General features: G+C 40.7%; 1 protein-coding gene across 1 annotated transcript in view; it reads right to left on the reverse strand.

Moving 5' to 3' along the window:
• The window catches only part of COL6A5 (collagen type VI alpha 5 chain), a 94,169-nt gene extending 78,040 nt beyond the window's left edge, over window positions 1–16,129 (reverse strand). The window contains exons 1-4 of the mRNA XM_037845066.1: window positions 16,057–16,129; window positions 14,064–14,657; window positions 8,774–9,406; window positions 2,506–3,066 (exon numbers count right to left, since the gene is read on the reverse strand). Of these exons, the coding sequence (XP_037700994.1) occupies window positions 2,506–3,066; window positions 8,774–9,406; window positions 14,064–14,657; window positions 16,057–16,129 (1,861 nt within the window). The remainder of the gene's footprint in view (window positions 1–2,505; window positions 3,067–8,773; window positions 9,407–14,063; window positions 14,658–16,056) is intronic.
• Between the last annotated feature and the right edge of the window lie 401 nt (window positions 16,130–16,530).

A 16,530-nucleotide genomic window follows, 5' to 3' on the forward strand; every position in this document is an offset into this window, starting at 1 on the left:
GGGTGACAAGCTCTTATTAGAGATAATGAGTGTTACAGTAAGCACGTATCTATTCAACACAGACTGTTCTCTTATTTATACATTAAATTTGTAGATAGTCCACTGATCAGAAATTGATATATATGTACATATGGACAAATATCCATATGGAAATGGACACAAACATGCATATATATGTACATATATATACACATAAAAGACCAATTTTTATACATCACGGAGGAAAAACAGTGAAGGAATTCATGGCACATTTGTTGTATGTATGTATATATATATACGTATATAATAGCAAATATATTGTCATTAACATGTGTCTCTTTATTCTTATTCCCTTTGTCTGTCTGTCTATCTGTTATCTCTGCCAACCCTCTTACTATTCCCTCTGTCAACACTCACACTGTCCATACCCTACTACCCGAAAGTAAACGATTAGTGTTGACCATAGAAGAATAAAAAGACAGTAATTACTTTGTAATAACTTGTATCATGTGAGGCCACATCTCTGCTCTTCCAGGAGGGATTGAAGCTGTCACTTTAAGACCAAGCTGCCTGGAGCCACCTAGAAAGTCCTAAGCAGGGAAGTCGCTGAGAATGTTTGTGGCCTTGGCAAAGCCTCACTATCGTACAGTGTGGAAGATGCTCTTCCATGGAACTCAAGTAAAAGGAATGGACTTTCACACGCAGTTTAGCATTCACAGGATCTACCTCTTTGTATCTATTTGTGGCAGAAAGTGCCTTATCTCCTAGCATCTGTTTTCCTACTCTCCTACACCAACGGTCTGGATGCAGAGCTGAAGACTCAATTTCCCTGCTTCCCTTGAAGCGAGAGGTGGCCTGTGACCAAGTTTTGTCCAATAGATGCGAACAGGAATGATTTGGCCACTTCTGGGTCTTACCATTAAGAAAAAAAAAAATACTGAATGTGGTGAACAACCCTGGCCCTTTCTCTCTTTGCACTGATGGGAGGTGACAAAAACTGGAGCTTCAATTTTGACCTAAAAATGGAAGCTCTGTGTTGAGAATGGAGTAACGTCTCTACTAATCCTGGACTGCTCACCTTTGGGATATTATATAAGAGAGAAATAACATTCAGTAATACGTAGTTTGGGTTTTTCTTGTTACAGCAGCTTAACCTGTCCCCTAATCAATACAGTCTGCCTCACTCCATCTGTATCTGAGACTAGTCATCTTTTTCTAGCTCCTCAAGCTTTGGCTCCTTAGTTTGTCTGCTTCTCTGTTTACCATTTTATGGCTCCTTTCCTTGTCTACAGCTTGTCTCTCCTTCCAGGTGTAACAGTGTTCAAGTACCTGACCTGCAAAACAGACACTTCTGCTCCACATATTGGTCTAGGACCTTCTTTCTTGAATGAACCTGAAATACAACCTACATTATGCTTACTGAAAACCTTTCACTTTTATTGGCATTGGCCCCAGGAAATGTTGGAGACTTGTTACTCTTGCACATTTTCTAAGATATCCTGAAAACCAAACTCTAATACTTTCCATAGCAAGATAAATGAACAAAATTGTGATTGAAGATTTTATTGTTAATGCTACCTATTTCTTTATTGTTTTTTCTTTTTTGTTGTTCTATAGTGACTCAGAAAATAAGAATACATTTTAATTTTATAGTAAGTTCAAGTAAGTTTGGATTCTCTTCTTTTCCTTATCAGTGAGCATCTTAAATAACTTATGCCAAAGCTTATTATTTAACAGCACTCTGTGCCATGCACTCTTCTAAGTGCTCTACAAGCATCATCACCTCCACGGTTCACAAAAACCCAACAAACAAGGGAGTCAAGGGAGTAACCTATTAAAGATCCACAACTAACAAGAGGTGAATCTGGCATTTGAACCTTGATTCTTCCTTTTTCTCAACCAGTAAGCTAACATGACTCTCCGCAGACAATATTTTCTTGTGCTAGTACTAGTAATCAACACATACAGCCTTGAATTAGTAAGTCACTATTAGTAATAAGAGAAACAACAAACCACCAGATACAGGAATTCGCAAGTTCTTCTTCCTAACTTTTGGTACTTAATCTTTGGTCAGAACAAAAATGTGCATGTGCTTCTTTTATAAATAAAAATGAACAATGGGTACATTGTACCAAATATGCATTCATAATATAAAAATAATGGCATGTATCTGCCTTCAGCTCACGTGTGCACAGGCATGTATACACACACACAACTCACACATGGAATACAGTTTTTCACAGCCCAAAAGAGTGGACTTTGTCAAGGCCACTACATTCTTAGCAACCTTCCTATTTATGACTTCTAAGATGGCCTCAGCACAGCTTTCTATGGAAGGATTCCCTAATCTTGGCAGCTGGTCTTCAAGTGGGAGGCTCAGTCTCTCCATGGTGATAAAGGATGTTGGCTGCAAGAGAGTTGGCCAGGCAGTAGGTCACATCATGCCCTGTCTCAGTCCGGCCACTAGTCTGCCCAAAGCAATTAATGAAGATATGCAGAGTATAAAGCCTGTTTTGTTTTACTCACCTTTTTTAGTGCAGATGCTGCGAACGACTTCATTTTTTATGCCTTTTAAAGAATCAAAATTCTGCCCAAAGTTAACCCTTTCTTCCCCCCCAGCAATTTGTTGTAGTTGTGTTTTATTAGCCTCCCCAATGCCAATGGCATGAATGATGACTCGTTCAGCCCTCAATCTCTCCGCAGGTTCCAGGACTCTGTCCATGGACAATCCATCAGTCAGCACAATGAGGTAAGAGGGAACCTCACTTGTCCGATGCATCCTTCCCACTGTTATTTTTGGCAGCATAAAATCCAGGGCTTTCCCAGTATAAGTGCTGCCTTTGCGTTGTTTGATGTTAAAAACAGCCTTTCTTAAGTTGACATCATTAGAATAGACACCAATAGGAAATTCCTCTGCCGGCTCATGTGAATATTGCACGACTCCAACTCGGACTTTGTCTGGGCCAATGCTAAACATCTCTATCACTGCTGACATAAATTGCTTGATTTGATCAAACTGTGTTTTCCGGATGCTGGTTGAACCATCAATAAGGAAATAAAGATCAGCCTCATGTGTGTCCACACAGCCTGCAAAAAAAAAATAAAAAAAATGGAAAGTGGAAAATGCATTCTCCATTAATAATAGAGCATCTGGTGAGAACTTAGCTTGTGAGTTTGCAGAGGAACTTGAAGAGGCTGTGGAGGTTCCAAACAATGAAGACCATTTGCATAAAGCCTGTAGAGCTTATTGGGTCCATTCTTAACCATTTTCTCTTTTGATATTTACAAAACCTTGTGAGGAAATTGAAACAGAGCTAGGTATAATGGTTTGTCTAAGGTCACACCATCAGTAAGTTAAAGAGTAAGGGCCAGATTCCTAAGTCTCCAGGCTCTAAGTTAAGTAGTTTTTCTAATATTGACACTGACCTTCTTAGACAGTTTAAGCCTTATCATTTCCTGAGAAATGGGATGGGATACATACACTTTTATTCTTACTTTCCCAACAACCTCTTCTTCCTAAAGCAGCCAGAGTGCTATATTTTAAAAAAAAATAAGATCATATTACTCTTCTACTTATACGGCTAATCACTGAATTTAGAATTTGCAAATCCAAAATTGGCCTGATCTTGCCCCCTGCTTTTCTCTCTGACCTATTTTGTGCAATTTTTCACCTTGCTCACTGCTCTCCAACCACACTGGGCTTCTCTCTGTTCTTTGAAAATGCTCTAGGGCTGTTGCGCTCACCGTCCCCTCTTCCTGGAATAGCCCCCCAATATTTACATGGCTGATTACTTCCCATCATGAATGTGTCAGCTCAAATGTCAGTTCTTCAAAAAGGCCTTTCCTTATCCTTCAGCTAAAGCATTTCAGTCATTCCCTATCTTATTACCCTGTTTATTTTCTTTATGCCACCCATAGATTTCTGAAATTATATAATTCATTTCTTCAAGAGCACAGTTTTTCTCCCCCCATAGAATGTCAGGTCCACGACAACCGAGACTGTCTAATTCTATGTTTCTGCCCAGGACCTACCTAGAACAGTCCCGGTACATTGTAGGATTTCAACCAATACTTTCTGAACAAAAGATCTTTCAGTGTTCTTTCCTGTGATAAGCAGATTCTATAAAAACATACTCAAACTTTCTTAATAACCTATTTACTACTCTATCTAGGCATTCATCCAAATTGCATAGGAGAAGACTCATATTTTTAAAACTTAGGTTATTTGTACCATTGCCGAGGGCCAGCCTCAGCAGCGGTCAGGGTCCTGATAGGGGGGCTGGAGTCGGCGAAGAAAGGAGACAGACACCTTGTCATGTCTGGGTACGAAGACGAAATCTCCGACCAAGCAGAGCATCAGAGCTTTATTTTCATAATTCTCTGTAACATACACACTAGCATTTAGGCATACAATACTAGAATAGTTTGGCTAAATCTCAGACATTATTTATTCTTACACAATGATCAATGGGCTAGCAGGGACAGACTCCCTGGAGCGTAGCAAGACACAGTGTTTTTGGCACAGACATAACAGTTCCTGTTATTTGGTACCAAGCAACCTATAACTATTTTTTGTGTTCATGTTTTTGAATCTGTTAATCATTACCTTTTTGTTTCTTCCAGCCAACTCTTTCAAAGCTTGGGAAGGGGGATTACCGCCTAGTTGACAGGTGGCCAGTGGGAGTGAGCAGAAAGGGTGACCTATTGTCTTCTAAGAAAGGAGCAGGCATTGTCACTACGCTGACGCTAATGCAGGGTAAGCTGCTGGCTCATTAATGTAGCTAGGTGTGGGAGCATTCCACCACCACAGAGCACAAGAGACGCCAAATGAGAAAAAGAGGCAGTATGAATATAAGAAACAGCAGCAAGAAGCAAATTCCTTTTAGGCAGGAGTCATAGGTGCCACTCGGTGCTCCGCCTTGCGGAACGGTCACCGTGACATGTACTGAAGGCCCAGGGACTGTGCCACTAGGCCGACTGCCGGGTGCTGAACTGGCTGCCCACATACCATTATCTGGTTAAGTACATGAATGAATCTTTAAAATACAAGACAATTTAGTCATTTCAGAATTATTTTCTTTCCTTCGTTCGTGAAGGCTTTTTCACAGTTTGTAGTTATTAAGCACTACTTCAGGCCATGGGGAAATTTTCCTTAAGAAATCAGAAATACTGGAAATAAGTTTGACCCTGAGAATGCAACTATAAAATCAATGCATAAAGGGTTAGGGCAAAGATAAGCAAAATTATCTGCAAAAGAGAGAGTTGATCCCACACCAGCAAAGCTTGAAAGTAACAGAATGATATGATTTATACACCTAATAAAGAAAAAGTAGATGTTTGTCAGAAGGAAGATAGCGATGGTTAGCAATGAAGGAGAGAAAAAATGTGAACCACAGTGAGTAACCATGGCAATGTCCATTCAAGCCAGATTAGAGCTGTGCTGTCCAATATGCCAGTGTGCCCGTTAGCCACATGTTGCTATTTAAATGTAAATGTAAATGACTTAAAATTAAAAATTCAGCTCCTAAATCACACTAGCCATATTTGAAGTGCTTAATAGCCCCATGTAGCTAGCAGCTACCATATTGGACAGAATAGAGAACATTTCTATCATTACAAAAAGTTTGATTAGACAGTGCTGAATAGCGTGTGTCCCCTGGCCCAAGGTCTCACCTGCACAATTATATAGAGAGACAGATACAGATATAGATGCATATAATTCATTTAAAAATAGAAACAGCTACCCATTGGAATTGGATGCCACTAGACATTTCAATCATAACACTAACTCCTTTTCTCTGATCCCATACACTCCCAGTAGTCTTTTGAGATTTAGCTTCACACTTGGCATGTCTGCAAGAGAGAATGTACTAGCAAGAGGACATGAGTTTCCAGGCCTCTGGACACTGATAGCTTTCATTGTTGTTATAGAAATAATTGTCATTATTTTCTATACATCAGTCTCTTGAGTTAAGTTAATGTGGGTCTCCCCTTGATTTAATGACATTATATTTAATAAATTGATCACCTACTAAGTGCCAGTTGTATCAGATACAACACTGATTAAATCAGATACAGATTGGTTTTCTGTGCTTTGATCATTCTGAAAATGCAAAGCTGGCAACCAGACTCAAGACCATGGTAAAATCACTAAGGAAGTGGTTCTCAAGTGTTGCTGATATGAGCTCATTGGGGAGTTTATAAAAATGCAGGTGCCCTCAGAGACTGATTCATCAGTTTTAGGATAGGAAATCAGCCACTGAATTATTAACAAGTTCCTCGGGAGACTCTGTTGGTGCTCTGCCCACATGCCCTCAAATTCTTTACCATTTTTGTACATAGCTGCTCCCAGTGCTTTCACTCCCAATGGCTAGTACCTGTGTCTTTTTGTGGCAGGCCGGAACCCTCTTTGCCTCACACTGGAAGAGCCAGAAGTATCTGGAAATTTATATTCCCCTACGTGTGCTGGACTATAAATTCTCTAGCTACACTGACCCGACATTGACCTTGATCAAGACAACTCTAAGATCTGACCTACACTGTCTCTAGAATGGCTCCTTGGAATAAAGCCAAGTTTATTCTCCATGGGACTTTGCTTATCATCCTTCTCTTCCTGGTCCCACTTCCTTACTTCCTGACAACTTTTCAGTTTTTCCTGGGAATACTTCCAAATATATAAATTTCACAAGATCCTTGTCTGGCATCTGCTGCTGAGGAACCCAACCTTTGACAGGCACGAACATTTGAGAGCCACTGAAGTAATAAGAAACCACTCAGTAAGGCCTTTGGAAGGGAGCCATCCCTCTTGGAAAGCCCTTGTTCCAGCCTTGGTACCATAACTTGTCATTTAGAATTTCTATAATGACAGTAACAGTTTTTTTTTGTCATATTATTATAAACTTGCTGAGAGAGACACACATATTTGGTGCTAGATCAAGGTGGCTGCCACTCTCCACTCTTCTCTACCTATCACTCAGGAGGAAATAGGTGACTTGTTTCTGGCTGCTGCCTTGCAGTGTACACATGCCAGATGAAATCCAGGGCTGCCCCAGGATGCATCCTTCAACCTGCCTTCAACTGATTGGTAGAAGTTAAAATTAGCCTTTAATATCAGAAGAGTCCAATTCCTCTCCATATGAGTGTTGCCGAATTCCAGTTTTAATTGTTTGGAAGCCTTTTATCTGCAGAGGAAGTAAGTGAAGGTAGCAGATTTCTCAGGGTTAGATAAGCTCAAAGTCACATCAAGCATCTCTTGGCACATAGTTTTGAAAAGAGCTCAGTAAAACTATTATGGATTCAAAAAGCATCTTAACTAAGATAGCCATCACTAGATTGATGGGGGGGAAATAACAAAAAAATGATCAAAATGCGAGAAAGTAATCATGGTTGTACATAAAGATAGAGGTATAAGGATGATATCTGCAAGACTTTTATAATAGCCAAACAGTAGAAATGATCTATAGGGCCAATAATTCAGGATAGGCTAAACAAATTACAGTACATCCATAAGATAAAATAGTATTCCCAACCTGAAAAGAATGCTGTAAAAGAATATTTAAGGAAATGGACAAAAGTTCATGATATATGGTTGATGGAAAAGCAGGTGAGGTAGATAATATGGATTATCCTCAGTATACAATCTCTCCTTCTATACTCATTGGATCCCCACATTTTATCTGGGTGCTTGACTGTCCCAAGTAAAGAGTGCATTTCCCAGCTCCCGTGTTTCCAACTAGGTGTGATATGTGACTAAGTTCTGGCCAATGGGACAGAAGCAAAAATGCTGTCTGTAACTTTTCAGGAGTATCCTAGGAAAGGGACTGGAGGCATGCCCTTTTCCTTCCCTTTCATCTTTCTCGTTGACTGGATGTGAAAGTGATGGCTGGAGAGGCTACTTTGGTTCATGAGGTTATCCTGGGAATAAAGGCCACAAACAGCAAAAGGATAATGTAGAAGAGAGGGTCCTTGACACTGTGGTGTACCATACCAGCTCAGTCTGCTTACCTTAGGACCTGTTTGTAAAAAGAAAAAAATGACTCTATCCTGTGTAAGTCACTGTTACGTTGGTCACTTTTCTTATGCATGGCCAAATATAATTGTAACGGATAACAAAAAATTACCCAACTGTATATGCCTGCACTGTCTAATTCAATAGCCACTAGCCACACATGATTATTAAAAGGAAAATGAATTAAAATTAAATAAGATTTAATATTGAGTTTCTCAGTTATATTACCCACATTTCCAGTGCCCGACAGCCACATGTAGCTAGTGACTGTCATACTGAACACATAATTATATAACATTTCCATCATCATAGAAAGCTTTGTTGGACAGTGCTGGTACATAAAATGTAATACCATTCTTTGAAAACGTCTCTGTGTGTGTGTGTGTGTGTGTGTGTGTGCATTGTCACAACTGAGTGGGGGGGCGCAGAGAGAGACGAGAGAGAGAGAGAGAGAAGTGAGGGGAGAGGAAGACTGGAAGATAAAGAAAATATTAATATTGCCTATAAAGGCAATTTTATTCTTTATGTTCATAATATTAAGATACTCTGTAATTAACACATTTTACTTGTTTACTGTTTTTTGAGGTATTAACTTACATATTATAAAATTCATCCATTTTAAAGTGTATCATTTCACGATTTTTAGTCAATTTATAGAGTTGTGCTACCATCACCAAATTTCAATTTAGAACATTTCCATAACTCCAGAAAGTTCCATAATCCACCTGTAGCCCTAAGCAACCACTCATAATCCTTTTATGATAAAAAATATTCTTAAAAACATACCAGTTTTATCAAGTTCCATTTGTTCAGCACGAGTAGAAATCTGAGACCATATTTCATTCCGGAGCTTTTTCAGGAAGGTCTTACTGTAAGTTTCCAAATCTGCATAGGAATTCAGTGTGGAAATCGTCTGTCCCGCAGGGTAAGACACTATTTCTTCTAACTGGGTATTGTTAGTCCCTTGGATGCTCACGGAAAACACTGTCACGCCCTCCAGCCGAAGCTTCAGCGCTGCCTCACGCACCTCATCGTCCGACGGTCTGTGGGTGACCAGGACTGCGATCTGAGGCACCCCTTGTGCCCTTCTGCTGCCGCTCTGCTCTGAGAAGCCTTCTATCCTCATCTTCTCAAGGGCAGCTCCAGCATTGGATTTTCCAACCCGGAGAGAAAGCTTCTGGATTTGCTGCTGAAATTCAGATTGGGTTGCATTTGATTTCAGAAAAGAAATCGTCTCGGCTTGATTGCTGTAACTCATTAGTCCAAGCCGCAAGCAGTTGTCCTTTACATCCAGGGAGGTAGTAATATTCTCCAGGAATTTCTGCAGGTACCTTAAATTTTGTGTGGTGCCAAGTGATTCATCCACAAGGAACACAAGGTCAGCAAGTGAATCTTTCTGACAGGCCACAGGGAATGGAACTATGAAGAGAGGAAAAAGTATAAGGATTAGTATAAGCCACTGGCCCTGAGTGAGAAAGGTATTTTACATATTCTTTTAGTGGACTAGAACAAAAGATTTCTTAACTAGGCCTATAAGGTCATCAACTTCAGAGGCTTTGCATATGCTGTTCCATCTATATGAAAAGGGAACAACGACGCCATGACCACTATCCCACCACTGTTTCTATGACCTCTACCACCCACCACAATCACCACACCATCAACTCCATGGCCATGAGGTGGTTTGGAGCTGTATGCAACCCAGAAAAACATGCTCTTAAACCTCATCACACCTATGGCTGTGAACTCATTGTAAGCAGGACCTTTTGGTGATGATACTTCTAGTTAAGGTATGGCACGACTCAATCAAAATGGGTCTTAATCCTGTTACTGGAGTCTTTTATAAGTGGAAAGAAATTCAGACATACAGAGAGAAAGCAGACGGTCAATGGAATCCAGAAGAGAAGGGAGAAGTTAGGAGAGGCCATCATGTGCATTGCAAAGTGACAGAGGAGCCCAGGGCCAAGGACCATCAGCAGCCAGCCCCAGAAGGCCAGTCTTTGAGAAGAAAGCATTGCCTTGATGATGTCTTGATTTGGACTTTTTCCTAGCCTCAAAACCTCGAGCTAATAAATTTCCATTGTTTAAGTCAACCTACTGCATGGTATTTGCTTGAGCAGCCAAGGAAACTAAAACACTACCACTATCTGTACCATCCCCACCACCACCATTCCACCTCCACCACCCTTTTAAGTGCTGGGATGCAGAGATGAGTGATCAAAAATCTCAGGGAGCTCATATTCTATGGGGTGGGCAAATAATTAGATTTTATTCTTCCATACAGTAATTAGGACTAGAAAGGAACTAAAACAGGTGACTCAATTGGGTGACTATGCTGGGGGGGGGGGGGGGTGGGATAGGGACTAACTTACCTGGAACATGAAGAAGTTAGGGAGGTTCTCTCTGATGTGATAACATTTGGGCTGAGATATAAATGAAGAGAAGGATCCAGCCATTTGGAGATCTGAAGGAAGAGCAATTCTGGCAGAAAGAATAGCAAGAGTGGGAAAAAGCTGAAAAGCAAAGATCCCAGTGTGGCTGGAGCCAGTAATAAGGAGAATAGTGGCTGTGGTCAGAGGAAGGCAGGACCCAGATCTTACGGGAGTCACATGATCTAAGCCTTTTAGAGATCACTCCAGTTGCTAAGAGGAAATAATGAATTCAGGGAGATCAATTATGAAACAATCAGAAAGAGATAATAGTACTTACAGCAGCCAAGATACAGCGACAAGGATAATTTTGGCACATGATTTAGAGCTAGAACAGAGAGGACTTGATGATAACTTGGATATGAGTGTTGAATGAAAAAAGATAATGTGGGTAAAACTACCTTTTGGCCTGAAAGGTGATATTTTCCAAGATGGGAAAGGTGGTAGGAAGAACGAGTTGCAGGGAAATTCAAGAGTTCATTTTGGACATACTAAGTTTGAGATACTATTGGGTATTTAAGAGGCGATGCAAAGTAATCAGTTGGTTATATGAATCTGGAACCCAGGGGAGAGTATATCATGTCCACACAAAAGGCCTACTCTAAGCACAGGTAAATGAACTACAACTATAGAAAGCATAGTCAGTAGATGAATTTAATCTTGCCAATAAGTACCCATTAGACTGTATGTTGCCTTAGAAGGCAGATGTCTATGTTTTACCTATCTCTCTCTTCTCCAGCTCCCTTGTAGGAACTCAAAAATGTTTAAGAAATTAAAAAGAAATCTCAGAAATCTACAATCTACTCTGAACTCCACAGTCAGCTAAAACAAACACCTGGCATGGCCTGCTTGGTTAGTATTTACCTGCAAATAGCTGTTACTATTAATAAGTGTGAACTGTGTGCCAAATGTCATCCAAGTCACCTCACCCATATTATAAGGCAGGCATTATTATCCCCACTTTACAGCTAAAGGAACTGAAGCTTAGAGGTTAAATGATTTACTCAAGGTCAAGGGTCCAAGCTGGGATTTGAACCCAGATCTTCCTTACTCCAAAACTCTTGCTCTTAACTTCTACAAGGCAAGGTCAGGGTCCTGTCAAGCAATATCTTGCTCTACTAGGATCTCCAAGTTTCCCAGAGTAAAGGGTCATAGGATATGTCTTCTCTTGGCAGCACTATGGCATCTTCAGTTCCCTCAAGTCAAAGGAGTGAGGGATGGGGAAAGTGGAGGGACAGGGACTTCCTGGTGCCTCTAGGGCAACCATAGCTATGGCAGAGCCTGCTAGCTGCTCATCAAAACCCATTTCCTCTTCTTGGACATAAAGTTAGATCTGATTTCCCAGCCTCACTTACACTTAGGTATGGCCATGTATCTAATATATGGCCAATGAAATGTGAGCAGAAATGGTGGAGTCTCTTTCATGTTTGGCCATAACCCTTCCACAAGCAATTTTCCATCTTTTTTCCCCTTCTACTAGCTTTATGACAATTCCAAGGGCATCTAGGAAGTCATATTTGAAGACGAAAGAACCACCATCAATCTGGGTCCCTAAATGGAGGAGAGCCAACTGGTCACCCTAAGTACTAATCCTATATTGTTACAAGAGAAAGTTATTATTTGGGGGGTTCTATTTTTATTGCAGCCTAATCTGGTCTGATTACTAAATCAACACAGAACTACAGCCATGGAATCAGAGAATGGTAGAGCAGGAAGGAAGATCATCTGAATTCCCATATTTTACAAATGAGGATGCTATTTTGAGTCCCAGAAGGATAATATCACTTCTCCAAGATAACATGGTCAGTTAGTTGCCTTGTATGGATTTTTTTATTCTGACTCTGTACCATATCAAGTGGCTTCCATGGGTCTTAGAACTAGCTAATATCTGCTCAGAATGGCCCACCATCAACAACTGAGCACAGAGGCAGTCAGGAAAATCCACTATGCTGGAGATTCTTTCTACCTTACTCTGGATAGACTGGCCGGAGCCTCTCATCATTATAGAACATGTATTGAGCACTTCCCACAAGATGTGTATGGGCCTGTCTTGCCAGCTCATCAACACTGCATGTGTAGTTTACTGTCTCGTTTCCACTATTCCATACTGGTACTTCCTGGGATCACCTCCCAAGTAAACTACTTGCATTCAAGGTGTTCTGTCCAGGATCTTCATGGAGAGGCCACATAAAACACATCTAAAACAATTTTTCAAGTGAGAAGTTCTGAATCATGGGTGCATGAATAGTACAGGGGCTTCCCTGGGGCTGAAAGGAAGGCAGTTCTGGCACTAGTGGAGACAGGAATACTAGAAGATAGTTTTCTGACCTGGGAACTTGCATCCTCCCAAAGGAAACCAGCTGCAATGGCAGTGGTAAAGTGCTGCCCTCAAGTAAATTTCCACACAACTAACATAGATGATAAAGTCTTAGAGGAAGGATTTGTGAGGTCACATGAGACACCCTTGGGGATTCTCAGAAAATAAGTAGGGGGAGAATTTCATATCAGGGCACTGTGGTAGCTGAGGTCTTAAATTATACAAGTGAGGGTACTGAGTCGGTTCAATTCTAGCTGCTTTTAACTTGACACCTCATTCATACCCAGAAGTTGTTAGAAATACTTCTAATATTTCTTTGATTCAAAGATCCAGTCTACTGTAAGATGCCATCATTTAATGGCCGCTCTACAGAAATGGAAAAAAAAAAGCACTACTAAAAGACACATGCTAACTTAAAAATTATTATAATGCAGAAAAATGTGCATCTTAGATATAAGAAAATGTAAGCACAAACTGACTATTTGGTTGGGAGGGGTGATAACTCAAAACTCTTCTTTACTAGCTCTCAACACTGATTAGAGAAATTTTCCCTCTAAGGGAAATAACTGGAGCAGGAAGGGATGTGACAACACAGCATATATAGGATTCAAGATTGCAGCCCATTCATGTCGACCTCAAATATGCATTGGTTTATTGTTCAGCTGAGGGTATCCCCTTCTCTGTCTTGTTGAACACAAAGCATGAACGTGTGCTAATGGGTCACATACTCAGGTTATCATTCTCATTTAGTGACATTATATATTAACTGATTAATTGACAGGCATTAATTATTGACTCTGTGCCTCACTGCGCCAGGAATGTCAGGGAAAGATAACAGACAAGAACTTATTTCTTTATCTGTAGACATTCATTGATTAACTCATTAAGAAACTGAGCACCAGTTCATTGTCGGGCACTGTGCTAGGCACTAAGAATACAGAGATACATATAAGTTGCCAATTCTGCCCTCATGGTGCTACCATTTCATTGGTGAGGGCAGGGGCAAAAATGGAATATCACACAGGTGTACACAGGCAGTTTGAGACCCCAAAAGAAATTTGGAAGAAAAGTTCCCAAGAGGACACAGTTCTAGGGTTGAGATTTGAATGATGACAGGGGTTATTCGGGCTGTAAGGAGGCAAGAGGATTCCTGTCAGACAATACGGCATAAGCAAAGGCAGAGGTGAGGCCCAGCATCATGTGTGGAAACTTTCAATAATACAATATGGCTAATCATGAAACCAGGACATGAGCTGCAAGAGATGAGGATGGAGAGATGCAGATCCCCATGGGGTTGCACACCTGCCTCCTCAACCAAGGGCTTCCTTACCTGTTACATCAGCATCAACTGTTCCGTCTTTGTACTGAGTTGCATCCTTGATGATCTGTGTCATGTTCTGGGAAAACAGGCTGAGGTCTCTGACTGTCCGAAGGTTGAAATGAAACGGAGACGTGGCCATGGACTTCAGGTTTTCCTCAGAAGCTTTCTGCATCCCCACGGAGATGATTTTCACCCCGTCTTTCCGTAGGGCCTCAGAAGCCTCTTCCACATCATCCTCCGACTCGGCTGAAGCCAGGACCACCAAAATTGGGGGAAACTGTTTCTTGTCTCTCTGGCTTGCAAGTCCAGAGAAATAGGTCTTGTGAGCCTCCCGGAGAGCATTGCCTATCTGCAGGGACCCGCCAATGAAATTGAAACTCTTCTTGAGGTGGTTCAGCATGAGGTTCCTGGTGTTGAAGGTGCTCAGGTAGAACTCGCTGTGGAGCTGGTCGCTGTACTGGGCCAGGCCCACACGGTATTTGTTGGCCTCTATGGGGAGATCATTGACCATTTTGTTGATGAACATTTTCACATACGGGAAGGATTTAATTCCCAGGTGATCAGAGCTGTCCACCAGAAACACGACATCTGCATACTCAGGGCCTATCAAAACAAAACAACAATAGACAAAAACAAAATCCAATTTAGCCTTTACATTCTAGACTACAGTACTCATTGGAGACTATGTCCTGTGTTAAGGGTAATACAGTATCCCAAAGAAAGCATCTTATGAAGTTTAAATAAATGAAATTGTACTTGTTTTTGCTAAAATGTCAAACAATAGGACTTTAGCAAAGTTAGCTGAAGATTTTTTTCTCAATTCTATACCAGAAATAATGAGACTTTTTTTTGGAACCTCAAACTCTGCTGTTGTACTAAAAAAAGAGACAGCATAATAGCACCCCCAAAAGTTCCAAAGTCATCTGTGAACTAACATCTAACTTTTAGAAATGGCATAGAACAATCAGCTATCTTGGGTTCGGAAACCCTAAAAGCAGAGCCTGAGACAGGGATTTAGACGCATGGGCTTGATCGAGGGAGAGGCAGGACAAAGGGGGCAGGATAGGGCAGGGGAAGGAGCAAAGAATGATGTATTCTCAGGCAAAGTCTAGCCTTGGCCTAAATTGCACCAGAGTTGTCCCTTACTTTAGTCCAGAGGGCCAGTTTTTTTGTACCCTCTTATTAGTCAGTCATGGGCTTCAGACAATCCCAGGAATTGGGGGAGGGTTTTAGGCATAGCCACCCAGATGAGGTGACTCCCCAGCTGAGATCAGGTCTCCTGAGAAAATGGGGACAGCTGTGAGTGGTTCCAAGCAATATTCATAGCACCTGGGGAGTGGGTGCACTAGTGGATAAAGAGGGTCTGGGCAAGGGAAGTTACCAACGGTGAGTCCATCAGCAGTCATGTTCTGCCAAATGTCTAACAACTGGCTCTTTCTTTCAAAGTAACTCATAAAGTGGTCATAAAATCCTATGGTAGCACAGTGCAGAGTAAAAAATACTTCTCTGAACTGTGCTTTTTAGTAATAACCTAAAACCTATCTTTCATACTCGCTTCCCCATAAAAAAATAATATGTATTTCATGTTCATAAAAGAAAATTAAGGCAATGGTTTAGCCATACAAATATCTAAAATGTATTTTCCATGTAGGGTTCCTTTTTCCCTTTGCCTACCATTTATTAAGGCCAAGATGCAAGTTGACCTTACATGCAAATGGATTGCCTATTCACAGAGACTCAGAGAACACTGGGACTTAAGCAAATCAATGAATCATTAAAAGTTTTTTATCCAGGTATAGCATAATTCATGACTTTTGCCCATGGCTTTCTGTCATTTTTGACAGATTATGTTTGCTTGAAATTGTACACATGCAACTACTACTAAATGCTGTCTACTTTGATTTTTTGGTGAACAAATTCTTTCTCTCTGTTTATTAAAATAAAAGTTTGCTGAGGCATACAATGATTTGTTTTCCTAAATAATAATAAACATAAAATATACTGGTACCTGGGCTCTGATCCGCCAATATTTCAGGCCAAAGGATTAGGACAAATACAATCAGCAGCATCTTCATTTTGTTAGTGAAGCTTTCTTGCTTTTACTCTGAAAAAAAGTTTCATTCACAGTATGAAAAATCTATCATATGCCAGGAAACAACTACTGAGAAAATTGGGTTACTGCACAATACACTATAAAACTGTGTTTCTAGAGCAATCCAAGCATGTTTGAAACATTCATGAAAGCATGTGGAGTATTTGTTGAAGATGGATAATGCTAATGTTTGGTGAGCCCCATCAAGGCTCAGGAACTTTTTTCAGTGCTTTACAAATATAATATAATTTAACCTTCACAAGAGTCTTAACGGTTGGTACTATTGGTATATCTATGTGACAGATGAGAAAACTATGGCATAGAGAGGTTTGCTAAGTGGTAGGGCCATGATACTACCCCAGACGTGGTATTTGCAGAAACTAA

Source organism: Choloepus didactylus, chromosome 1, assembly GCF_015220235.1.
Source record: "Choloepus didactylus isolate mChoDid1 chromosome 1, mChoDid1.pri, whole genome shotgun sequence".
NCBI lineage: Eukaryota > Metazoa > Chordata > Mammalia > Pilosa > Megalonychidae > Choloepus > Choloepus didactylus.